The sequence below is a fragment of the Melospiza georgiana genome, chromosome 3, assembly GCF_028018845.1.
Source record: "Melospiza georgiana isolate bMelGeo1 chromosome 3, bMelGeo1.pri, whole genome shotgun sequence".
In the NCBI taxonomy this organism is placed as follows: domain Eukaryota; kingdom Metazoa; phylum Chordata; class Aves; order Passeriformes; family Passerellidae; genus Melospiza; species Melospiza georgiana.
The window spans coordinates 57,722,368-57,749,792 of record NC_080432.1 but is presented as its reverse complement, the minus strand read 5'-3'; the positions used below and the strand labels follow the sequence as shown (position 1 = coordinate 57,749,792).

Here is a 27,425-nt window from a genome sequence, read left to right as displayed (position 1 = left end):
CCAAATGCAATTCTGACATGGATGGTGTAAATTTATGAAACACGTTCCAATTCATTTATTCATTTACCCCGACAATGAGCACCTGGTATCATAATTATTTCAGAAGACAGCATGGGGATTCATATTTTTATTTCATGTTGATTTTGGTATTTGTTCTCGGTGCTCTGGCTGTTGGGAAGTACTGCGGCGGCTGGAGTCCCTTTGAGCAGACATTTTCCAAGCTAACGCAGAAACCCCACTGGCTCCGGCGGAGAGCCGCGGTGCTTTGAAAGCATCTGCCGGATGCCTACGACCCCGCACCGACTCAGCGCCGCGAGTTTCGCGCCCCAGAGGCGACACTGATCCCGAGAGCGGCCGAGCGTCCCCATCCCCGCGCCCCCGGAGCGCTCCGAGGGTCGGTCCCGGCGGGCTGCCGGACCCCGCTCTGCTCCCGCGGGCCAAGCCCCGGGCCGGGAGCGCTCCCCGTGGCGGATCCCGCTGCTGAGCCCCGCTCGGGGTGCCGGCGCCGCCGCTCCGCCCGCCCCGCGCTGCCATTGGCCGCGGCCCCCCCGCTCCGCCGGCCCCGCTGCCCGCGCTTATAGCGGAGCTGCCGCGGGCGCCGGGAGCCGCCGGGATGCGCGCCCCGCCGAGCTGCCCGCGCTGGGCGCTGCTGGCCCTGGCGCTGCCCGTCCTGGCGCTGCCCGCAGAGCCGCTGCAGCTGCTGCCCCACGGCCAGGAGAGCGGCGATGCCGCGCTGGAGCCCGGGGACGATGTGCACTCGGCGGCGCTGGAGCTGAGCACGGCGCTGCACTTCTACGGCGCGGCCGTGCGCTCCCTCTATGTGAGTGTGGGGCCCCCTTTGGCTGCCCGCGGGTCGGAACCGCTCCTGGGCACTCCTCGGGGAGCTTTGGGTGGGTGCGCGGTGGCGCTTGTGGGTTGCGTGAGTGTCGAGGTCAGAGGTCGGTCCAAAGAGCTTAATTGTTCCAGTTGTGTTCAGTCAGATATCGGGCCGTGTTAATTCCCTTCTCACACTATGGCCGGGGCAGATTTTTCTAGGTGCACAGCCTCCGCTGGGAGACAATGCAACAGATAGTAGGAGCGCAAAGAAAATGCAATCGATTAGCAGGAGTGAATGCCATCCCCAGGCGTTTTCTGCACTCATACAGAGTGTTCAGCGCAGAAACACCCTCGTTGTGGTCTGCTTTGTGTGTTTCAGCATGCCAGAGTCACAAAACTGAAATGGGGTGTCCAACCAGCAGCCTAACCTGTTGGAGACTTGCACCTCTAAGCGCTGGGAGACCTTTCTGTTCCGCAATGTCTTGGGCACTCTCAGGTGTTCGTTGCTTTGATTCTCTTAAAGCATCCTTGATGGTCTTGCACAGGCCATAATTTCTCTGTGAAGAATATGTGTGGCCTCCTTGTTTACAAATTTATAGAGTGGAAAAGGTTGAGGAAATATGTGGAGACAACAAGAGCGATCAAAGAGGAGGAAGTCCATATCCATAGTAATTGCAGGCTTTGGGCTGCAAGCACATTTCAGCCTTGTGTGTGTGTCTCACAGCTGGATCTGCATCCCAGAGTGCTGTGTGCATGTGTATAGCTGATGGAGGGTGTTCAGTATTTGAAGGTGGGATTGATTTAAAACAGATTGTCTGGGGCAGAGCTGCTCAAAAGCAGCCATAAGGAGAACAGTTTAAAATGGCAGCATATCTTCTGAACACTGCAAGAGTACTGCACACTTTATCATTGCCTCTTTCCCCTTAAGCCCCACCTAGGCTAGCAATTGAACATGCTGAGCAGCATGTTTAGAAAGGTTTTGGTAGGGAAGGCACAATGTGTTTAGTGTATTAATCTGGTAAATGTCATCTCACCTCCCTGGTCAGATAAAGCAGTGTGGTTTAGTATCATGGATCTAAGAGACAATTCAGTGGATTAACCTACATGGAGACACTTGGGAAACTAGAGCTCCATGTGATTGCAGTCATTCAAAATTTGATGTAGTTCCCATGCACTTGAGTCTGTTTCATGGGTACTCACTCAAGCTATAACTTGCTTGTGCTACGCTGAGGTGTATTAGTGCTGACACTTAAGTTACACTCCTTTTCATTGTCCATACTGCCACTACTTAGATAAATCCTGACATCATATCTGAAATCTAAAATTTTGAGGGATTTGTGTGGAAAATGGGTGTTGTTCACTGAAGCTGACTGAGATAAAATATTAGGCGGAGTTCAGACTTCAGTTTGACCCTTAGTTCATTGTCTTGCCTTCTATACTCTAATTTGGTCACTGATTAGTCAAACCACATAAAAAATACACTTTTAAAAGCACAAAAATATTGTTGAAACATAGTGGACTGTATATTCAGCCACAGAGAAGCAAAGATAACAAGTATCATGTCAGGTAAGCCACAGAGACAGGACAGAGTTTTCTAAGAGCAGTAAATTGATTTACCAGTCTAGGTTTCTTTAGTTTAATGACCTTGTTACTAGCCCCGCCCTCAAACAGGAACAGTTCTAATTAGTTTTTGCCTGAAAGAATAGCCATGCAGTGTCTATTTCCAAATCACTTCCAGGACTCTGCCAGCATCTCTCAGTACTAAGAATGGGCAGTTTTAATGAATGGCATTTCAGTATCGGTCTATACACTATGCAGAGGCTTTTTCTTGCACTGAACTTTGTGCAGGCATTGCAGAACAGAAGCACAGTACAGACTTCATGGGGATAGGGAGAGGAGAAGCATACCTGTTAAGGAAATGTACTGAGCAGTTGTTAATGCATTTTCACAATACACGTCTTTATTGTATATTTGCAATGTGTATTTATGAAGCTCTACAATCTTGCTTGGCTGGAGTATCCAATGTATTGCTAGTTGGTAGTAAATATTATCAAGCTGATACAATTGACATTTAGTGCACATAATTTTCTGTAGAAATTTTATGTGGATTCTCTTTCTACCTTTTTTAACAGTTGAGAAGCTGAGTTGTTTAAGGTGGCTGCACACATGAATAGAAAGACAAGGCATTCTGTGAAGTGATTGTTTAGTACCAAGTTGTCATAAAATCCCTGGCAACAAAATCTTCTCTCACAGACAGAAGAGAGCACTTTTATTTCATATAAGTGGAAACAGACTTTCACATATTGTAATCTTCAATATGGTGCTTTTGTCTGTAGGATTTATAGTGTTGAACTCTATCACTAACCCGTACTATTCCATTTGTTTTAATAGCACACTTCTATTAAGGCTTTTTCAGTTTACACTAAAACTCACTGGTGTGGAAAAATTGAAGGATTAGGGGTTACCTCCATTAGAAAAGAATTGAGAAACCTCTAATGCAAGCTTGGTTCAATTTTTTTAATCCGTACTTTTATTAACTCCCTAAATTAATAGTTGGTCATGTTTGTATGGAAAGCTTTGTTGCTTTAAGTAACTTCACTTTATAATAAAAATAAATTCAAATTTTCTAAACATTTTTTTTATGCAGAAATAGTCAAGTCCATAAAATGCCTAGTCACTGAACAGGGAAAAAGTGCCTCATTTTTTAGAAACTTTAATTTTTTTGTTGTACATACAGAGATACAATTTTTCTTTTAACAGAAATACTCCTTACTTTGAATTCTTCTTCTCACTTGGTTTTCAAGGTGGACCTATAATTGTGTGTGTGCATTTTTGGTTCTGCTACAAACCACAAATGTATGTTAACTATGTGTGTAATCCAGAAGTTTAACATGCTAAAAATACATCTATGTTAGTTCCTGTCAATTTAAATAGTGTTATACCCTAAAAGGAAAGACTACTCTAAAGCTTGTCTTTAGACAACGCCCACCTGAGGCCTCTTTTCCCCCCTTTCCCTTTTGACAGGAATGATGCTTTGATGGAACACAGTACTTACCCCAAATTACTTCTCTTTATTTTGGGATTTACACTTAATCCTATGTTTGTGACCTTGAAAGAAGCAGGGTGAAGTTAAAGGAGTATTCACTGTCTTTGTCAATATAAATGTGTTGTTGAATCTGAAAGCTAAAAACATTTTTTTCATTATTCATGAATATCTTTTTTTGCTTTAAAAATCTCTGCACAAATTGAGCAGCTTGTTTATTTATTTTCATGTGATGGCTTGCAAATGTTTTCTGGGTTATAGAAACATTGCCTTAAAGCTGAACTGTGTCACTTAAAAACTTCCTTTAAAATGAGGTTTGCATTTCCTTAATAAATTTACTTTTTACATGACATTTTTTTAGCAAATAGGAAAGATATAGCTAGATGCATGTCACTAAGAGGTGAAAAGAGGAGGGCCATTTCTTCTGGCTTCTTCTTTATTCTGCAGTCTTAACTATTCCTGATTGTATTTTCTCTTAATGCTATTTTAATCCCTGCCATAAATGGGGGATCATGAAGCTGTAAAATCTCCACACACCAGATCTGATGAACACCGTGGAATTTGTTTAAAATACCTCAAACTCCAGTCATCTCTCACAAGAGGATTTAGGAGAAGGCAGGGCTGTTTGTGAAAAAAAAAAAAAAGTAAGAAAGCAGAAGGAAAACTTTAAACTTCCACTAAATTTATGACTTTAAAGAGGGAGTGCATCTCTTTGCTAAAAGTTCTTAGCAAGCAGACTGTAATGTCCACCACTCTCCATCCTGTCTTCCAGTGGTATAGTATAATTGGTGGGTTTTTGTGTTCAGGTCATGTTTTAGCTTTGCTTTACAGGAATATGAAGCCTTTTCTAGTGTGTACAGATGTTGTAGGAGTTCTGGGAACTTTTCTGGACTAGATTTCTCTTATAGATCCAACTCCAGTTGTAGGGTCTATAATTAGGCAACCCATGCTGTCTTTTTAGTTTTTTATTCCTCAGATCTATAGCTCACCTATAGGGTCTGTGGACACTGTCAAGTCATGAATGAGTAGTATAAAAATTTTCACATTCAGCTTCTTCTCCCCCTTTCTAACATGACCTGCTTGCCCAACATGTTTGCACAGATTATTTAATGCTTATATACCTTAGATATACTGTTCATGCAGAAAGCCAACTCACCAATTTTTTTACATGATCTTAACTTTTTAATATTTTACACTCTACCTACAAATGAAATTGTACATCTGCAGAAAATACAGTCAGCATATGTCGAGCCACTTTTAAAATAAATTCTGATCTACTGTGGGAACTATTTGCCAAGTTTAGCTAAGGGTTTGTGATAAGCATTATCCAGTAATACACCAAGCTGACTGACCAATGGTCTGTGACATGCCCTGACCCTCTGGATAGCCAAAGGAGAGTTCAAGGTACAGGTGTTTCTTGTGTCTGGAGGAGTGCTCTGTATCATGATCATACTACGCTTTTTCTGATTTACTGTGTGTAGCAGCAGTGGTGGTCCAGATTTTAAAGATGTTGCCAAGGCGCAAGTAGCCAGCATCCTTGATGGGCTTGCACAGACCACAATTTCTCTGTGAAGAATATGTGTGGGCTCCCACTGGCCTCCTTGTTTACCAAATTGAGTGGAAAAGGTTGAAGAAATATGTGGAGACAATAAAGAGTGATTCAAGACAGAGAGCAGCTCTTAGCCAGGGAGTGCATGAGTAGACTGGGGGTCTTCATTCTGGAGGAGGAATTACATAGTGGGAGAGACTGGGTGGGATTTTTGTATGTCCCAATACAAAAATTAGGGCCATCAAATGAAGGTGGAAGCCAGACTGAAAACAAACAAAAGTAGGAGACCTGAGTCACAAATCCGTGGAGTTCCTTTTTATGGATTTTGTGGATGCACAGAGTTTGTATGTGTTAAGGGAAGACTCAACAAATATGAGAAAGACATCCACTGAGGAAAAACAGTCAAACCACAGGGAATCCCTGGATGTGGATGCAGTTGGAGGCACACTGGAGAAATATGTGCATGTCTTCTTTTGCTGAATCTCTAAGTGGCAGGCTACTGGGCTAGGTGGCCTTGGAGTTTGAGTCAGCAGCCGTTCTGACCCACTTCTAGGCGTTTGTAAAGATTTTATCATGTTGACAGTATCTTGACTGTGCAAAGAGATCCAGCAACAGTTTGTTCTTCTTGGACTTACAAGAATCCTTTCTGTGGGAGATTGCAGTTTTAATTTCATAGCTTATAGTGACAGTTCTGGGACCTCTGTCCCGTTTTGAGTCCCTTGTGTATGTGGCAGCAGCTCTAGAGTGAGCACCTGGCTGCCTGCAGGTGTGTCCTGTTAGCAGGTAGTCCAAGACTTGGAGGTGGATTTGTATGTGGCTGAGTCAGTGCCAAGCACAGCTGGTGGAAGGGCCAGGCACAAAAAGCTGTGTGTGAGCGCTTTGTGCAGACCCTCAAGGCCTGACACCTGCAGTCTTGCTCACTGCTGGTGTGTGTGTGTGTGAGAGCCAGCTCTGGTTTGCCAGTGGAGTTTGGCTGTCACACTTGGATGTGCCCTAGCACCTATGTATGTATGTATTTGTCTCTGTTTTAGTCAGAGGTGGCTGACTGTGAATCCTCATCTCAATGATGGGTTCCATCTCCCTGAGTCAGTACCTATGCATTTGCAGACCAAGAGTTTCACTTACATATGTAAATTCCTTCCCCCTACCCCCTTCAAGTATTAGACCCATTTTCCTATCAGAGTGTGTCAGGGCACTCAGCTGTAAAGGAATTTAGAGTGTGGCCTATATCTGCTGTGGAAATTCTGTCTCTTGGGCTCTATAGCCTCTGGTATAAGAGCTGTGCTCTGTGCTCACAGCATGTCTTCAGAGGGAGCAGCAGCTTGTAATCCTTGCAGAGTAGCAGAGAAGTTCCTAGGAGGGTGGCTGTGGTGAAGTGAAAACCAAAGTAGCCTTGGCCAGGCAAAGAGAAATCTGTGTGTCTTCCCAAAAGACTTTCACCCAGGCTATTACAATACGTAAGCATGGAGCAGTTTTTTTGGGTTGGCATTTATGTGTGAATTGATTCTTGGCTCAGAAATTCTATCAGCTTCTGAAGCATTGGTGGGAGGGTTATGTATGTCCCTGTTAGAAGAGACAATAGGTGTCTGAAATTTAAATAGCTAAAATCTTTATCTAGGTAAAAAAGGCTGTTCTATCTGTACAGTTGACCTCTGTTTTTGGGCAACTGAAATCTCAGGACTCCCGGCATGGGATAAAAAACACACAAGCTTAAAAAACCACAGTGACTTTTTAAATACAAAACTGACTTTTGATTCAATTTCTGTTGGAATTAAAATTAAAATAATGTGATCTAGAGCACATGTGTGGGAGGCAGTTGTATGAACAGTATTCGTGTTATAATTTTCATCTTTTTGTTAGATTACCACTAATGGGATTATTGCAGTGAATGAACCCGCAAGTGAAGAAAAATACCTTGGTCAATTCCCAGTGAGTTTTGGGGCTATTGCTCCTTTTATGGCTGACCTGGACACAACAGATGGACGTGGAAATGTGTACTACAGAGAAGATTCATCCTCGGATGTCTTGCAACTCGCATCAGACTATATCAAAAGAGGTTTTCCTGAGGCTGCTTTTGATCCCAGCAGTGTTGTTATTGTTACCTGGAAGCTTGTGGCTCCTTCCCAGGCAGCAGGAGAAGATCATGCTTTGGAAGAAAAGGTGAATGTTAATCAGAGCTTTAAGTCATGTTGGACACATGCTCAGCTAAAGTGTTACAGTGTTGTAACACTAACCTTTTGCTTTGAAGACTTGAAGTTCTGTGTGTTTAAATTAATTCTGCAGACCTAATAATGTATATCATCGTCAGAAAGGCTGCAGCAAAATAGAAGTTTCCACAACTTTTACTTGAGATTTATTTTAATAATGTTTTATTAATTCAAAAGGTAATGCTTGAAACTACATAGCTGATTTATTTGTGTTTCCTAATGACTATTACTTTGAATGTTAAATGTGTTGTGATAATAACTGAACCAGAATATCCTGACCTCTCTCTGTGAAATATAATCCTGCTGGCTTGTATTTTTCAGAAGACTTTAGTAATTTTGACACCAAACTATGTAAAATCAGGTAACTGTATGGACTAGTAGGATCTTAAACCCATTTGAATAGATGATATTGCATTTAGCAAAAGCTCATGTTTTGTAGCTAGTATTGGGTTAAGAAACAGCTAAAGGTCATTTTTATTATTATTCACAAATCATTTTCTCCTTTTTAAACCATGCAGGTACTATCCTGCAAGGACATGTAACTTTGTATACCATTATCAAAGTTGATAAAGTTTTGTATTATAGTTATCAAAGTTGATGAGAACATTACTTAGCACATCTTTTTATGTCAACATCTAATTTTTTTTGCTGAACTTGGCACAAGCATTGTGTTTATAGTAACAATACTGCACCCTGATAGCAATGAGCAGCTGATGTCTGAGGTGCTGTCCCAGTGGCTCCTACAGCAGGCAGGAGTGTTCCTGTGGGAAATTACTTGAGCAACATGAAACTTGAACTTCAAACATTCTGTTTACAGAATTTTTTATTTAGTCTAGCACGTCACTTCTGTTATTTTAAGGAAATGAAATAGCATCCTATAGCACTACAGAAGTTAAAATTGTTATGCTTTGGGCAGCCTATCTGACTATTTCCTACAGATTTAATTTACTTTTGATAACTTTTTCTTTTTAATGAAAATTCTGATTTTCATTTTGCATTTAAAAAGAAAAAAAATTACTTTTTCTTAACTATTTTGATGTGAGTAAAGGTGTGTTAATTTTTTTTTTCCACAGAGAAACACATTCCAGGCTGTCTTAGCCTCTTCTGATTCCAGTTCCTATGCTATTTTTCTTTATCCAGAAGATAGCTTGCAGTTCTATAGCACATACTCCAAGAATGACAATGAAAATATTCCTGCTATCGTTGGCTTTAGTCAAGCCTCTACAAACTACTATTTTTGGGAAAAGCCAGGATCCTACAATGTCATTGCTGAAGATGAAGACAGCATTAGAAACCTTGTCAAGTATGCTTTTTTCTTTGTTTAAACTCCTCAAGAAAACATCAGAGTTCCATGGTTTTCTTAATTGTAGCATGAATCAATGAGAACTAATAAGATCCCATTAGCCATTGCATGAGAAGTCACAAGATCTGCCACTGATAAATATCCACCCTGTTGAGGACTTTGGTGTAATTTGTTAAAATCCATATTCCCATTGTTACTGGTAGGAATTCCAGTATACTTAGTTCTTCTGTAAGTAGTACCACTTAGACTTCAACTCTTCATAATCTCTCCAGGGCAGGTTGTTTTTGTGAGTGGTGTTTGTGAAAGAAAGAGTGAACTAGCAAGAAAGGGAATGAGCTAGAAAGTTTTAGTAAGTGGTAGCAAGATCTTTGTGGCCCTAAAATCTCCTTCTGATCTCGTCCTCTTTGGAGACAAGAAAGTTAGAAATTCTCAACAGAGCTCTGGTTGTGGAGAAAAAAAAAAGTGTTACCCAAACTGTCAGGGGTTTTCCACAGCTGAATAAACTGTACCTGTAGGTAAGTATGTAATGTAGGTAAGATCATTAGACAGTTTTGTCCTGACACTTTTCAGTGAAGGATAACATTGTGTGTAGGCTAGAAATACCACACAGCTTGTTTTATTTGGCCTGTGCTTCTATTTGACAGAAGCAGCAATGCTGGGAAGCAGGGCATCTGGGTGTTTGAGATTGGCAGCTCATCTGACAGTATCGTGCCTGCCAAAATCAGCAATATTTTGGAGAGCGTAGAGCCCAGCGAAGAAGACCAGGAGATGACTTCTAAGCCCTTTATGTCTGACTATGGTTCCACTGAAATAACACAGCAGTACATCACAAGTAGCACGGACAGCACTGAAGAGGATCAGCACCTTGTCACATACAGTGTTCCTCAGCTCGCTGCAGAAGACTTTCTGACTTCATACCAAGATGTAACAGGAACACCTTCAACTGACTCTTTTTACAGTCCTCAAAATTTCCCAACAGCAAAAGCTCCACCTCGCCACTTTCGCATCCAGCAGTTCCCCCCACAGCCACCTCAAGTCATAGATGTGGAAGAATTTGATGAAACTGGAATAGGTAAGGTCTTTTGTGCAGTTGAGCTTCTTCTAACCTGGACAGGCTGCAAAAAAGACATGTGAAGGAAATTGAATTACCAAAAAACCAATGTTTTCTTTGCATTTGCTTAATATCTGAAAATCTGGACACATCATAAGTTTGTGTTATTTATTGAGGTGGTTAATTTGGATGTCACCTCAGATGCAGTTTTTGCCAGTCTAGTAAACTAGTTCCCTAGTCAAGCTCACAGACCTTTCTCAGATGTGTTACTGAATACAGATGATTTAATAAAGGTTAGGAATAGAAACTGTTGTAATTTTTTTTTTTTTTGCTAGGGTTTCATGGCCTCAAGTCTTAGAAGGGTGGAACTAGCAGTTCTGAGTTCTAATAAAGCATTTTTAGAAATTTCAGAGGAGTGTGACTGACAGCCCAGATGTTAATTGTTTCCTGAAGCAGGTGTGAGAATTGTGATCTTCACTTACAAACAGGGTAAAACAGTTAGGATTATAGGGTGCATCAGTTGCTGCATGGTCCTGGGTACTGTAGTGTTATGTTTTGTTCTAAAGTCCCCTTTTTGTTTTGATTCAAAAACAAGGACAAAATAAAATTATGTGTTTAGCTTTGACAGGAGTTTTAACTGATCTGTGTTAATGTAGATCTGCTGAAGTCAGAATTAAACAATTTTCCAACTAAATAATTCAACAGCTGATGCCCTGAGGTTTACTACAAAATAGTAGGTAGTTTTCTGCATATTGCGAGGTTAACCAATACCAATTGCAGTAGTTTGCTTTCCTTAAAGAGAAAATAAAAATCTGGTCAAGTGAACCCAGAGATACTTTTAAACCAGTCCAGCGATATGTGAATACCACAGTAACTGCATGAAATATAAATGTCTGGTCTTATTTTCCACAGTGTTTCGCTACCACACAGATGTCCAAGAGACCTGTGCTAACAACCGTCACCAGTGCTCTGTTCACGCTATTTGCAAGGATTATCCCAACGGGTTTTGTTGCAGTTGTATTGCTGGCTACAAAGGAAATGGCAGACAGTGTGTAGCAGAAGGTAACTGCTTTGAAATTTTAGAAACATAAGCAACAATTACGTATGGAGCTCTTGAATGAGGTGATCTGTATTCAGTTCCAGAAAAGACCTGATAAAAACTTTTTGAAAGACTTATCACTGGGATATAGTGAAAGGCATTTGAATCAGTGAGCTCTACTTTTTAAAATGGTTTTTTGAGTGAAGAAAATTATTTTCAGTGGTCAATTATAGGCTTTATGCATTTTAATGTGACTTTTGAAAAAATAAACTTCTGTAACTGACATAATTTAAAAGAAAACATAGCGTCCAGTGGTATTTCCTAGAATTAGTAATGAAGTTCCAACGTGTTATAATCTGATATGGTCCTCACTCTAGAAATGGACAGTTCAAAGTGATGAACAAATTAACTTTGATCATTGAACCAAAGAGCATGGCTCCTCTTTGATTCTTAAGCTGCTTTACTAAAGGGTGATCTGCCTGATTTCTGTTAAATACCCATTTAAACTTTGTTCCCGTGTAAAATCCATAAAGGAATTTCTTATGTATACACTTGTAATCCTCATAGTGATTTGGCTCAGAGCACAGATGCATTTCAGCAACTCAAATAGTTTACTGCAAGACTGTGTTTTATAAACCAGGAAAGCAAAACCTAATACTTAATCCAATTTTATGAATTGAAAGTTTTCTGTAGAAAGAAAAGAAGGATCTGGTGATAATGAAATTAAAACTTCCATGTAGGAAATTATAAACAGGAGAAAATTAGCAATCCAAAATAGCTACTTCTGTATAACACTGACAGTCTTCAAAATGGCCAGTAGTTCAGAGCCAAGAAATGTAATAGATTAGAATAACAGGTAAATTATTCTAATGCCTAATGGCATTAGTCTCTTAATAGGGAATAAACAAATTTGCGTTCAGTGTGTATTGATATGAAGTGTGATCTTAAGGAGTTTGTCTGCCGCTTATTGCCAGATAACTTCATAACACTGTTACAGTGTATCTTTGCAGACAGAATTTTCAACGAGGATAAAGAGTATCTCTTCAGGCAAATTTGACCATTTAATCATCCACATAAGACAAGACACTTGCATGTGTCTACATAAGCAAGTGAGCACATGGCAATTTCTTGTCTGAACTCTGAGTATTTGTTTGCTATTTATTTCAACACTAAGCACTGAACATTGCAAACACTCTGGACATGTTCCTTGGAGAGTATGAGAATGCTGTTATTTGGTTCTGATGTGTTGTATTGATTTGCCAGGTTCTCCTCAGAGAGTCAACGGCAAGGTCAGAGGAAGAATCTTTGTAGGAAACAACCCCATCCCCGTTGTGTTTGAGAACACTGACCTCCACTCCTATGTTGTGATGAACCAAGGGCGTGCCTACACTGCTATCAGCACAATCCCAGAGACTTTGGGGTATTCTTTACTACCTCTCGCCTCTATTGGAGGTATCATAGGATGGATGTTTGCTGTGGAACAGCAAGGATATAAAAATGGATTCAGCATTACTGGTAACTTCTAAATTAAAATAATGTTCAAAATTACTATGCTTTCCTCTATCTTGATAGAAAAGAAATCTGTATTTAGAATCAATATAGGGTGAAAACACACATCTGTTCTGAGCTGCAAAATGTTTTTTTTTTTAATCAAATTTCTTACTGTTTTTTCTTGTTTACAATATATAGACAGTGGCCCTTTTAATTTACTGTCAGTGTACAACAACTAAGTGTGTTAGAGAGAAGATTGACTTCAGTTTCTCTTCAAGAAAGTGATTTTTAAAAAGATCTGTTGGGGGAATTGTTACTAGAGTGTACATAGCTACTATAAAAAGCTTCTCCTACATCTTCAAGAGCTTTAACTGGTTAAATCTCTGATTGTACCAACAGAGCAAAAGAGAAACAGTAACCTGACCTCCTGAGGGTCTGAAGCACTTTACAGAAACAGCTGCTGCATGACATGCAAATGACTCTGTTAGCTAGTTTGAGGGAAACCCCTGCTCATAATTCGAGCTTTTCATAAGAGATTAAGGCCAAATCTGGTTGGTTATGCTGCTGTGAATTCAAGCTGTAGATTCAATCTGTCCTAGCAGAACATGTGTTTCTCTTGAAAATTTGATCCTTTACAGACTTGTAATATGAATTCAGTTGAACACAACTTTTTGGTTTGGGATTTTCTTGGATTTGGTATGTTTGAAGCTTGTTCTGGAATTTACAACATACATTCCACTTGGTTTTGATTTTCAAACAGATGTACTGGATTTTGATTTTTTTTTAACTCTCTGTACTCCTAATGGAAATTTTCTCTAAAATGTCCTTTTAAATGGTAGGATAAAACCTACTGCTATTAGCTTAGTCAGAACTTCTTTTTAGTTTTATTAAAAAGAATGCCTCAGGGCAAGGATTTATGATTTATTATGTGCAGTGCTTAAAAAAATTTGCTTGCAGTATCCAAGTATATTATCAGTATGCCCCTGAAAGTTATTTCATTAGAAAAACAAGACATTAGCAATTATGCTACATCAACATTTGCAGACAGTAGTAATTTATATTTTATCTATTAGAAGCAATATTTGGAATAGAAGGAATTGGAAACCTCTATTAAGTTTAGTGTTAAACCAATTCTCTTTCTTTAGGTGGTGAGTTTACACGGCAAACAGAAGTAACTTTTCTTGGCAACAATGAGAAGCTGGTTGTAAAGCAGAAGTTCAGTGGCATTGATGAACATGGTCACCTCACCATCAGCACAGAAATGGAGGGCAGAATACCTGAGATCCCATCTGGGGCATCAGTCCATATAGAGCCCTACACCGAACTCTACCACACCTCTAGTTCTGGTAAGGTTCCATAGGAATGAAATGATGAGAAAGTGCACGAAGCAGAGATTAGGACAATCTGAAAAACGTTCTTTTATTACCTTTATAACAAGTGTATTTAGGACCCTTTGACTTTTAGGAAGTTGCATTTTGTCCCTTAGGAAAAGGTTTCAAAAGAAGGTGGATTTTGAGTGGGACAATGCAAATACTTCTAATATTTTCATCAAAAAAATACAGATTTAATTTTCTCTGAACTGTTGTTTGCAAAACACTCTTGATTTCCCTTTTTGCTGACCTTTTATTAATGCTGTTGATGGCAGTGTACAAGGGGTACACTTGGGGTAAAGGTTTTTTTCTCTAAGTCCACAGCCCTGTACTGGCATATAGCTTTTTGTGGTAATATCATTAAGTGACATTACCTGTGATCTTTGTGACATTAGCTGTGATCTTTGATGAGACTAAACCCATTGTTTACCGCTATGTCTCTCATGATCTTCATTACAGTGACTCTGGCAAGCATTTATCAGTGTTATTTGAGCTGAATTTTAACAACCAATTGGAAATTACCTCTCAATTCCCTTATCAGTTTCCCACATTGTTTCTTCAGTAGTCCTCTCTCTCAATTCCTTTATCACAGATCCTAGGTTTCCTAAGAGAACCATTCTTCATTCACTATTTACAGGGCAATCTTGTTTTGCTTATTTTGCTTTCCTCTTCCTGGATAAAATGATGGGTGTTTCAATACAGAAAGTGGAGAAGTGAGGTTGGAGTGTTGCTGTTGGTCAACCAGCCCAGCTGTCAAAAAGATGAATACTACAGATGAAGCAGCCTGTGGTGCACCCACATGCACATGAATTCTGGAGATACTGCACTTTTTTCCAAGGGTGCACTTCTGGTTGCTAGAGCTAGAAAATAGTGTGGTTACATCATCACTGCCTTATTCTCACTAATATCTGAGTTTGGTAGCCAGTGATGAACCTGCTTGTGCTTTGCCTGTTGTTTTGGACTGGGAGGAGGAGGAAGTGGAAGCAGCAGGAAGCTTCTGCTTTGTGCTGAACAACTTGAGAGTTTGGGCAGTATCTGCTTTACAGAACAGTTGTCTACTTGGCAGAAATGCTGTTCCCATGGAGGTAAAGTCAGAGGCTGGAGGGAGATTTCCTTCATGCTGGATTTGGTTTACCAGGACTCGAACAGCTGCAAATCTGCTGTCCTGTGGCATATCTAATGGACTTAGCAGAAATCCAGCTTTAGCCAACTGCTGCAAGTGGATTGATATAGGTGTGTTCTGGTGTCCAAACAAAAAATACTGGTGTTCTGAGGACCTTTCCTACAGTGGGAAGATCCACAAGCCCAGATCTTTTTGAAGAGTTTTGTTCACAATTTTTCCTAGTATAGAAAACTGTTGTGAAGCATGCAGGAGCTCTCAGACATGCAGCTTCTTCTGGTCTCTGTTAAAATCCAAGGCTAGTAGCCTACAATAAACTAAAAAGTGGGTGTAGTTTAGGCTACTGAGATCACTCTCCTTAGCTTGGAGATCTAAAAAGAACCTAAAGCAATCTGAGTTTGCTGAGTTGAATTTTCCTTTCATTGCTTAGAAATCCACAAAGTAAAGTTGAAATTTTTAAATATGTCAAAATATATCAAATTGATCATTTCTAAAAACTGTGAGCCCTGAGAACAGAGTAAGTATACTCCAATGCTTGTTCCTTTGCATGGAAATACATCCCCTTTTGCAGCTTCTAGCCTTTGAAATTCCCATTTGCACTACACAAACTGCATCCCAAGTCTACAGATAGCATTTGACAGGGTGCTTTTGGTCTCTGCTCTGATGAGTGTGTTTGCTGTCATGTCACAGTGATCACTTCATCGTCCTCAAGGGAGTACACGGTGACAGAGCCAGAAAGGGATGGAGTGGCTGCCACCTACACGGGTGCCTACCAGTGGCGCCAGACCATCTCCTTTGATGAATGCATCCATGATGACACCCCCCATTCTGCTCCTGCCACTCAGCAGCTCTCGGTGGACAGTGTGTTTGTCCTGTACAACAGGGACGAGCAGATCCTGCGATACGCCATGAGCAATTCCATTGGCCCCATCAGTGGTACGTATTTTATATGGGTATACAAATTTTGCTTTTTCTCTTTTGTAAGCAATTAAGAGCAGTCATCAATTTTTTTAGCCTGCCCTAGATGGGTGTTAATGAGTTACATGAATTAATTTCATTATTTAGTAGCAGTCCAGATCCACCAGTGAAGGAGAGGAATGGAAATGTTGAAAATTTGTATTTTTACTTGAGAATTTAAGTGATGCTGTGTTGTTGAAATTCACTGGGGTTTATGTCTAATTCCTTGAAATACTCTCAATACACCACCTTGAATCTATTCACACTTGGATGCATGGAGTGTGTTGTTCATCTTTACCTAATTTGTAGTTCCTTTATTCATTTTTTAGGGCGGGACATTGTCCCCCCAAAAAGAGAGAAGAGAGCAAAAGAGGGGAATGAGATTTACCATGGATGAGTTTCTATAATTTATCTTGAAACATAGCATTTGTCTTTGAATTGTAGGCTGCTTTTGAAAGGTATTTTTTAGATGAGCTGTCCAAGCTTCCACTAATAACAGAAAGAAAGCAAAGAGATTATTTGAAAATGCACACCAGATGAGTATAAAACCAGGCTGTGTTCACTTTTGTTTGTTACAAAATGAAGTTCCGCTAATTAAATGAATAAACCAAGCTGTTAGGAATCGTGTTTTGAGTCTTGTGTCAGTGACTGCAAAATGAATTTTCTTTCTATCTTGTTCTTTAGAGAGGTTTTTGTGGCTCTTTTTTAACTCACTAGTCCTCTGTACAAGTAACAAGGAATACAGGTGCTATTAAATACATATCTGAGATATCACCTGCAAGGCCCTTTCTTCCTGGTGCAAAAAATGTGTTTCCTTGTTTAATGTGCATTATGAGCACATTAAACCTGGAAACGCATTAAACCTGGAACCTCATTCCTGGCCTTAGCTGGGTGCTATTACTTGGACAGAGTCATCAGGGCTAAATATGGTCTCTCTTGGCAGATGGTTCTGCTGATATTAACCGGAATCCTTGCTACACTGGCACTCATAACTGTGACACCAACGCCGTGTGCCGTCCAGGAACTGGGAATCGTTTTTTCTGCGAATGTTCGATTGGCTTCCGCGGAGATGGAAGCGTTTGTTACGGTATCAAAACACTTCAATACATTGCAAAATGAAAGCTAGTGTAGAATTTATATTACTTGAGGTATATTGACCCTCAGGACTAGCCATTCCAGCAAAATGAACTGCCCTGAGAGGCTGATTTTAAGGTTAGAGGGTTGCTGGGCTATGTATCTCAATAATCAAAGTAAGCAGGTTTGACTGTCTTGAAGAGTATGTTTTCCTATCTTGCAAAGCATCTTTCCCACCCTGTTCATCTTTTTATAAAATATGTGGGAACTTAGTTGTGAGAACTTTACTGTAATGCAAGCTCTGGTTAAAATGAGTCAACTGGGTTAAAAGTTCTCAAGGGAGATGAGAAATAGGAAATGCACATGCAGAGAGAGCACAGATATGTGCAATTCATTGAAATAATCTCTTTTACAATCTACTTTGAAAATCCATTTCTGTTCCAAAAGACTCATATTTCCCAGTTCATTCTACTCTGTATTCCTAGTGTATTTGGTTTTTGCCTTGCAATCAAAGCACAGCACTAACATGTGTTTTCAAGAAAAATGTGCATTAATGAAACGTGTCATCCCTATTACCTAAAAAAGTTTTGGGGGCTTTTAAAACCCAAAGCACAACTCTCCTTCCACTCTAACCTTTTAATCAACTTGCACAGTGATGGCATCACTCTGTCCCTTCCAGTCCTCTGATGCTGTGAGCTGGGCAGCAGTGGATTAGAGATGTCTATGGATAATGAAGCCTTTCCTAGAGTTCATGGTAGTAGTTATCATTGCTTCTGCTCACCTAAGGTTGCATTTTCTTTGGCTTCTCTTTCTTCTGCAATTTCCTGTGGTATCCCCTTCTTACTCCATGACATAACTTCTCCTGCTTTGTTTTCTTCTTTTTGGTGCCATGTAACTGAGGTCACAGTTACCTCAAAACTTATTTTCAGGTTATTAATATCTCTTAAGAGGCATGGTCTGTCCAAGCCATGGCCTAAGTACAGGAGACTGTTATTAACCTAGAGTTCCCCAGTTTCTGTTTTTCTGGCATCCATATTAAATGCATTTTTGTAATAACTGAGATCCTTTCAACACCCTAGATATTGATGAGTGTTCAGAGCAGCCAGGGCTGTGTGGTAGCAATGCAGACTGCAACAACCAGCCGGGAACCTACCGCTGCGAGTGTGTTGGGGGATACCAGTTTGCGGCAGATGGGCGGACTTGTGTTGGTGAGTTTCATGTTTCTGAAAAGCACTGCCCACCAGCCCTTGGGCTGTGATCCACCTCACAGGGATAGAAAACACTGCTTCATGATCTATGCTGATCTTTAGCGTGAGTGGGGTTCAGGACTTTGTACTGCAGCTCATGATTACTGGGTTTTCCTGCGTTTTCTAGGTGCTGTGCTTTGGACTTTTTGGGGATTTGTGTTTTGCTGCTTATGTCTAATACAGAGTTCAATTTAACAGATGAGATTTCAGTTACAAATTCATCCCTTGGACAAGATAGTGTACAGCTCTAAACCAATGTGTCTTGGCTATTGCAGCTTATTCTGAAGTGATAATTTATCATGAGAAAAAAGAGTTGTAGCTGCAGATCACTTCACTGTTAAAATATTTGCAATTTGGCTCTTAGCTCTTTTTTAATGGACCATTAAATATCAAATTCAGTAGTTGTCGCCTAAACTAGTTTATTTTTCTGTAATTTAACAACTTTTTTTCTGGAGGAAGCCTGAGTTAATCTGTATTTGCTAGACTAAGGTTTTCCTAACAAGGGATATATTTTCTTTTTCCTCTTTGCCCTGTTTTTCACTCAAGTTGTAGAAATTCCTTTTGGAAAAAGGAATCCACAAATGGTAGATGGAAGAGAGATAATGACAAATAACAAAAAAGGAATAGTGACTCTACCTCTAGAGCTGCAATTGTCAGGATTGGATGGAGATTTTTCTTTTCTTGTTAGAATTTTTCTTTGCAATCTGTAATTCTGTACCAAAAAAATCTATTCACACTCTACCAGTATGGCTGGAAGTTCCTTTTACTTTTGGAAAGAAGTGATAACAGCTGAGGATTTTTTGCTTCTGTTGTGACAGCTTTGTGGTGGAAGTTTAGCTACCCTTTGATCAGCTAATGCATCCAGGTCATTGCTCATTATAGCAAAAACTGTTTTTCAGCAAAGAGTGAGGAGCCTTCATCTTACAGCAGAGAGATGCATTACTTTCCTGGAGTTTGTGACTTTGCATGCTGTGTATTACACTCTCTCACAAGCCAAATTTCTCTGCTCCAGTATGAATTACAATTCATGTCTGTTCCCTAAGTCACAGTGCACCCTAATTCTCTCTCACAGAACAGTCAGAAAAAGCAGCTCCTTCTACCAAGGCCACTGGAAGGGATAGGGTGAGATGTGGAAGAGTAGCTTTATGTTCCTTCCGTTATGTCCAACACTGAAGTTTTGTGACTTGGAGCTAAAAGGGAACATTCTTCCCTCCAGCCATGACCTCACCAGCTTCACTCTACCAGTTTCCCATGAAGCTGATGTTCCACTTTTAGCAAGTGCTAAGTAATTCCTTGCCCAGCTTGAAGGATTTCAGTTTGATCCCTTTCTTCAGCTAAAAACAAATTGCATTTTTAAGGCTAAAGAGAGGGAAGATAAACTCTAGTTTCCCAATTGATTGAAAATAGATGCCATGATAATCTTTTCGCAGTCGAGGGTCTTATAACCTATGAAGAATATGAACCCCAAAAGGGGCAAAAGCAACCCTCTGTGCTTTTGCAATTTGCTATGGGATAGCAGCTCTGACTCAGCTCCTTTGGAACCAGCCCTTTTTTTTCATACCAGCTGTGTGATTCACTAAGTAGCTTTATAAGAGAGTTGTAAATAAATCTTGTCCTCCTCTTTGTAGGACTTGGAGACTCCCTTTGAGCTCCAACTCTTACCTTATTTATTTATAATACTGTTTTTAATTAATTTCTTTTTAATCTGAAACTTACTTCATCAAATAAAGATATTAATGATTCTAACAATGATGTCATTTTCTCCAGAGAAACAGACAAAATGAGTGTTTTCAGATATGGCTCTGATAGAAGATTTTTGTTATTTCCCTGCTGACACTGTGGTAGTTTCCATCTGTGTGCTGTGATGAAATGAACGTTGTAGACTCATGTCTTGGCCCCTTTTCAAATCCTTGTCGTAACTGTGTAAAGACAGCCTCAGTGTTATAGCAGCCTCTGTTAGAGCAGCTGGAACTCTATTCCTAGATGTACACACTGGACACCCTATTTTCAGGCCCAAAATTTTTGTAGTATTTTACCTCTTCCTGTTTCCAGTACCATGATTTCCTTCCCTGTTCTCTGATGTTATAGGTAAGCATAGACAGAGCTCCAGCAATTTCTTAAAACAGTTTATGTGCAAAGTAGTGCAATGCTTTGAGAGCCACAGCTGTGAACATGAGAAAGTTATGAAAAGCTGCAGGTCTGGTCCCAGATCTCTCCAGTAGTTGACAAATGTTTTTATCTCCCATTGAGTGAGTCACAGCTCCTATTTGTTGCCAAGTGACAGCAGCCCTGGGTCAGTACTAGGTTAGTGTAGCAGGTCATCTAAATAATTCCCAATGCAGTGAACTGGCCACTTAGCTAACATGTGAGTTAGCTCAGTGAGATGCCTTACATTTCTTCATTCAAGAGTCCTTTTCACAACCAAAGCTGATATGGGTATTGGGATCTGTCACTATGGTAGCTTTTCTGCCCCTTTCTATATTAGCAAGCACCTGTGAGGTGCTGAGGACAGTCAATTCATTGTAAAACATTAATAAGATTTAACACCACTGAAAGGGGAGATTTCAGAGGAAAAAAAAAAGGAAGAAATCCCAATCCCCAAGCAAAAACCCCTCAGTTCCTTGTTTCCTTTCTCTCCTGTAATCTTTCACAGATGTTGTTCTCTTGTATGAACTTACTATGAGGCTTAGACTGAGAAGGAGAGTTCAGATTTTCATCTCCTCTCTAACACATTTAACCTGCAGCTGTGGAGCATGAGGTAAACCACTGCCAGAGGGGCACACACAACTGTGACATTCCTCAGCGTGCCCAGTGTGTGTACACCGGAGGGTCTGCCTACATCTGCACCTGCCTCCCCGGCTTCTCCGGAGATGGGCGAGCCTGTCAGGGTGGGTAGCATCATTTATTCTGGGACTTTGATACTCTGCATTGCACTGCTGGGCTGCTCTTTGCTGTGTCCTATGTCTACTTGTCATCTCAAGTAAGAAATTTCTTAGTCTGCGTTCCTGAGGCAGAAATTTTTATTAAGCATTTCTCTTTTCCTCCTCTCACTTTTGAATTTACTCTTCAATGTTTGATTCATAGAAGGTCCAAGATGAGACAACTGCAGGAATCTGCAGCTGCAGACCTTTGTCTGCTGCAAGTGTTTGCACTGTATTGGTTTAAATTACAAACGTGGTGAAACATAATACTCTGATTATATATTAAAAAAAAAATTGCATTCTGTTTCATGTCAGTCTGAGTGCAGTGGGGGAGCTTTACCTAATTGCATGTTGGAAACATGGCTAACCAAATCCTATTTCTCTTGCTATGTTAAGTCATTTATTCGGGAAATATGGACATGTATGTCTAAAATACTGTGTGAGTTAATAATGTCTATTACCCTTTGGGATAGGGGAATCCTGGGATTTGCTGAGATAGAGGTACTAAAATACAGGCATGCTTCCCCTTCCCCTTCTTCAGCCCCCTTTTTTTATCTCCCTTGCATTTCTCTACTAGATGTATTTCCCAAGAACTGTCTGTATGTCTAATCAGTTACCCTAAAATAGGAGCCTGAAAATGCGATAGGTTTGTACTTAATTTCATCACTCTGATTTGTCCATCAGAAGGAGCAGTCACCTGAGATTGATCTTTTCTTTTACAGATGTAGATGAATGTCAACAGGGCCACTGTCATCCAGATGCTTTCTGCTACAACACTCCCGGGTCCTTCAGCTGCCACTGCAAGGCAGGTTATCGTGGGGATGGTTTCCGATGTGTGTTAGGAGGTAAAATTCTATAGTTCTTGAAAGTTGGACCAGAAATATAATTTGGGATTTGGAGGATATATATCTTAATTTTGTTCCCTTCTGAAACACAGTGCCTACTTCCACATTGCTGTCTTTGTTCTTCCCAAGTCTTTCAGGTTTAGGACTTTACCAAGCTTATGTCAAAACTGTATCTTGACTGCTATCACTTTTTCATGATGTCCTGTTCAATGTCCCATTTTATGCTTTGTTTATTCTATCCCCAGCAGTTTTCAGCCCCAAGCTGATACTATCTTTTGAAGTTGCCTTGTGTAAAGGTTTGACTGTGGGGGTGATTTGGTTTGCATACTCAGTAATCGCTTACCATAAAATATCTGGAATTGTTGGCAAATGAATGCAATATTTACAGGAGAAAAGTGAAAAATGAGACCAAAGTCACGAGGCTCTTGTCTGCAGTAAGATCTAGATGCCTACATACCACATACAGCCTGTGGTCTAGAAAGACTACAGTTTCCAGCTGGCACTTACTTGTTTCTGTATTTATCCAGATTATTCTCTATTTAGGAGGAAGTTCTTTACCCTCACACTTGTGTTTCTCCATTGTACTTTGAAGCTTGAGGTATAAAACTCATCTTGAAGGTGTGCTACAAAAAAAAAAAAAAAGAGGAAAGAATATTGTAGCACAAGATAGTGTTGTTATTTTACTTTCATTCAAAAGCATGGCAAACCTATGGGACAGCACTCAGGTTTTGTAGATGGTGAATATTTCAGCCAGGAAATAAACCCTAACTTCTCAGTATATTCAAACCAAATTCGTCTTCTCTAAGATTCTTGCTGGTGGGCATTTCTCAAGAGACTGAAACTCAAACTGTGCAGTCAAGAGAAACAAGAATATCCTAGAGCCAGAAGGAGAGAAAGGGTTTGGGTGTCTTGGTTGGGTTGTTTTGTTATTTTTTAATAGTGGAGGTGCTTGCTTCAACGTGCTTGTCAGTGTGGCATGATGTTACTACCTGAGGCTTAATATTTTTATTTAGCCTCTATATTCCCTAATTCTGAATTTCTGACCTTTTTTTTCCCCCACAATTGGATGCTCAGCTTTTGAAATCAAAAGACAAAGGATTGTATGGAGGAGAGAAAAGAACATCACAAAGATGATTCTAGTTTTAAATCATATTTGCATGACAATTCACCATGTGCACAGTAACATGTTATGTGAAATCACCCAGTGCTTGTAGATTTTTATATCATAGGTAAATTCCAGGAGGATTTCTGGTGTTTAATTCTGAGGCATAGCTTTCACCATGTTGTCCATCTTTTAATATAATTTTTAACTAACATTTCATGCACAATTACCCATGTGTGTTTTCATTTTAGTGCTAGATGAATGAGGAACTAACTGGTGTTTATGACCTGTGTCAAAATATTTAGCTAACTATCAAGCTGATAAAAACAAAATTATTTCTACTGGAGAAGAAACTTGATGTGAATAGCTTGAAGCAAATCAAACCTTAAAGCTTCCAGTTCTTCAGGCAGAAATGTAGAGGCAAAAACATTGCTTTCATGTCTGCCACATGCCCTTTGTAGATGAAACAGGTGGTTTGGTAGACTGATATTTGCAATCTACCAATTAACTTTATTAGAGGGACACAATTAATTTCTTCTGAGTGTATGTGGTGATTTGCTTAAGTAGAGGGTTGTTTTGTTATTCTTAACACCTTTTCTTATGCAGTGGTTAGTGTGTCTACTCAACTGCTAAGCACATGGTATTATTTTGTAGTTACTTTATTTCCTTCTTATCCTGTACACTTTTTCACATTCTGTGCTTAACATAATTGTCTTGAATAGGGATTTTTCCATGTCACAATTTTAATAACAGTAACAAAATATTTTTAGGAGTTTTGTCTCTACTGTTTTAGTGGGTGGAGATTTGCTAACAAAGACTAACAAATATGAAGACTAACAAAGCTGCCAGGCTTTGTTAGTCTTCATATATGCCTCACTGATATTCTTTTTAATACAGTTTTGTATTACCAGTAGAAGACAGGCTTTTAGAAACACAGTATCAATTATCTCTGCTCATTAAATGTTCTGAGCAGTAAAAAAAAAAAAAAAGAGTACATAAGAAGTCTCACTTTTGCTGAATTGTGACTGAAGTATAAAGTATTTGTGTTGCTGAGCTAGTCTGCAGCAATGGCAATGTTTACAACTTAGTGACTGCCCCTTCTTAGAGTTAATAGAACAATAGCTGCCCTTGGGGTGTCATCTGTTGCTAAAGTTTTAGTGCTTCTAGAATGGATAGATCCATCAGTTAATCATTGCCAGGGTCTGAAGCCTCACAAAAGTAGTTGAGTTTACTCTAGCATTGGAGTTGCTTCAGAATGGAGATTGCAGAGAAGGCTGTATTGTATTCAGCTGTAATTAGAGACCCTTTCTCCCCCTTTTTACACACTAAGGTTTTGAGGTTTTGATCTAATAAGCTTCAGTGTAGTAACTGAAGTTTTTCCTGGTTGTAAATAGCATGGAAAGTTTCATTCATCCAAATACTCAGTTCTTTTTGCTGTTCTTAGTTCCAACCCATGTGTACAATTACTTGCTTGTTTAGTGTCTTTATTATTGTATGAAACCTACTGTTAAGTCTCAATGGCAACTCTTGAAACAAGTAGACTAACAAGAAAAATGGATTTGAATCACAGACATGGGAATGTCTGTAGGAGCGAACGGGCATGTTAATGAAAGAGTTAATGATGCTGGAATGTCCTGCTGCTCCCAGCTATTAAGGAAGCCTGTACTTCATTATTTCCTCACGCTTCATTTTTCCATTTCAAAAAAACCAGATGTCTGAGTGTTTCTACCCCTGCAGACCCCAGACACTGTTTACTAAACAGAAACGAGCCTGGATTCTTGGAACTAGGAACTGTTAAGAGCTGTTGTCTGATCATCTGTGTGCAACTGGTTTCACATGAGAAACACACTTACCAGGGCAAAACTGTAAGTGAGGAATTACAAAGGAAAATGAAGGGACAAAGGGAAGCTTTTTCATTTGGGTTTTTAAATTTTTTTCTCCAGTATCTGAGGACAGCAATTAAAAATGTCAGTATAAGTGAATAAGAGAAGTCCATACATCTCAGTTTCTCATCCTTTTATTCAGCTTCCATCTTTTTTTAAGAGAAATCCATAAATAATTTTCTACATGGCTGCTACAAAAGCAATCATCTATGGCTAAAAAATTCCTTGAGTATTTGTATATGGCTTTAATTTGCTTTTTTCTCCATTCTGTTTCTTTCTTCACATATGTGAGAAATATGTACGTGTATGTTTTTCATCTCATTTTTCCATATTCATGCTACTACAGTTTCATTTTTATCCATAATCTATTTCACTGACTTTTAAATTCCAGGTTTCTTCTGGTAATTCATTAATCAACTGAAAAAAAGTTTAATACTCAAAAAATACAAATACAAAATACAATAAAATACAAATACTCATAATATACAATACAAAGCTGAGGTTCAGGATGCACCATTCTACGTATTTAGTCTGACTTGTGCTGTGTTCCACAGTACATAAATTCTTCATTGCACCTTAATTCTCTCTGTTCTGCTCTACAGCTTCTGTCTTAGGAGCATTTTTCTGTACACTCATTCAATTTCTCACTGTTCTTTTGAACTGTGGTTGCCAGAGCTGGATGCAGCATTTCTTAAATCACCTCCCCATCCTAATACTCTTCTCTGTGCCTGTATAGTCCCTGTGTATATGCTGAATTATTTTTTATACCCTCTCACAATCCTTACATCACCGAGCTATGATCTGCTGATAGCTTTTTTGGGTTGTAATTTGAAAGATAGATTAATCTTTAGAGGCTTGTCTACACAAGTTTATTCCAAGAAGCATAACTCTACATTTACATCCTGTCCTTCTCATGTGGCCTGTGTCACGTCTACAAATGATGCCAGCTATGGTTGTATATCTTCCTCTGGAATCCAAATGATGGAATTAAATTTCTTAATAGGGAAATTTGCAAGCAATACTAAAGCAATATGGGAATTTACCGAAGATACCACTAGTTCATGACTCTTGACTTCTGACTCAGATTATTTCTTTCAGTTTTTAATTATTTGCCAAACTAAGTGCTTTGTTTCAAAAATCATACAGTCCTGTGGGCATAAATAGTGCACCATAGGAAAACACAAAGCTGTTAGGTTGGTGTATTACCTTCTGCAGTCAAGCATCAACTGCAGCAAAATGTAGAGAGAATGGGGTTTTACTTACTTTTACAGCAAATGCTGATTGGTAATGTTTAAATTCATACACTGAAAAATACTGTAACTTGATCCTGCTGTTAATGAAAAGCTGATGTTCCCTCTGCTTATTTTCATCACCAACAATTACCTAGGTCCTGCTTTTACTGGTTGTTTCTTCTCTGGCAGAATGAACTAGTCCTGGTGTAACTATTTTTATCATCACTGACATGATCATTTGCCTTGCATTTCAAATATGGGTTTCAAGAATGGTAAGAACCTCCTGAAAATCAGGGCTAATTATCCCTGTATATGGAGCCTGAAACAGGTGTGGCTTGTTTTCCATTTGCTACAGTCAGGTGCAGTAGGTGTAACAGCACCATTACACCAGGTAGGTGTTATTTGCTCTTGGCACTGCCAGTTGTATTTAATGGACTTTTTCTTCATGCCAATCACAAGATCAGAGAACTCTCCTAATCCTAATTGTTCTGTATCTTTAAAGAGTCTTGACTGGATGCAATACTGCAGTACTTACATTAAAGGCAGGCTCATAAGAAAGAACGTTTAGGCTGCTCTAGTGAAGGAAATTTACTGGTTCTTAGGTTTGTGTCTGGATGCTGGCTTAAGAAGTAGCCCTGGTGCTACCTAAATATGAGCCCTTTCTTGTTACTCATTTTGTCCAGCTTCTGCTGTTAGCTCATCAAGGCAGGAAATGTGCTTTATTTGTCATGTCAATCTCATCTTTCAAACTCTGTCATAGCTAGACTAATTTCAGGAAGTTATTTAATGCTATTTAAAACTTGCAAAATCAGAGCATCTTCTCCTACTGTCACTGACTAAAAGGTATGGCAGTATAAGCAGTGTAAGCAGACTATTTATCCCAACCCACTGTCATCTGTATCCAATATTATTGTGCCTTCATTGTTGCACAGGCTACAACACTGGATTGGGTTTCAACTCAGATTTCTTTAGGTGCCTCTTAGCTGTAAACATAGTAATCCTGGCCGTGATCCAGAGATGAGAAGAAATAAATGGAGAATGGATTCCAAGTGCTTGGTTGAACTATCCTTTAATTTAGTCACTTGTCTGATTTATAAGTTTTAATACTGGTTAAATTCTTATTAGGGAGTCAAAATATAGTGTTGAAAGACAGGTTAAAATTATTGACTCAGCAT

The 27,425-nt window shown here is 39.6% G+C and overlaps 1 protein-coding gene across 1 annotated transcript in view; it reads left to right on the top strand.

Moving 5' to 3' along the window:
* The first annotated feature begins 613 nt into the window (after positions 1–613).
* The window catches only part of NID1 (nidogen 1), a 42,464-nt gene continuing 15,652 nt past the window's right edge, over positions 614–27,425 (top strand). The window contains exons 1-12 of the mRNA XM_058020136.1: positions 614–820; positions 7,269–7,568; positions 8,689–8,918; positions 9,563–9,990; positions 10,882–11,031; positions 12,272–12,523; positions 13,645–13,845; positions 15,680–15,925; positions 16,890–17,033; positions 18,100–18,228; positions 21,012–21,155; positions 21,911–22,033. Coding sequence (XP_057876119.1) covers positions 614–820; positions 7,269–7,568; positions 8,689–8,918; positions 9,563–9,990; positions 10,882–11,031; positions 12,272–12,523; positions 13,645–13,845; positions 15,680–15,925; positions 16,890–17,033; positions 18,100–18,228; positions 21,012–21,155; positions 21,911–22,033 — 2,554 coding nt within the window. The remainder of the gene's footprint in view (positions 821–7,268; positions 7,569–8,688; positions 8,919–9,562; positions 9,991–10,881; positions 11,032–12,271; positions 12,524–13,644; positions 13,846–15,679; positions 15,926–16,889; positions 17,034–18,099; positions 18,229–21,011; positions 21,156–21,910; positions 22,034–27,425) is intronic.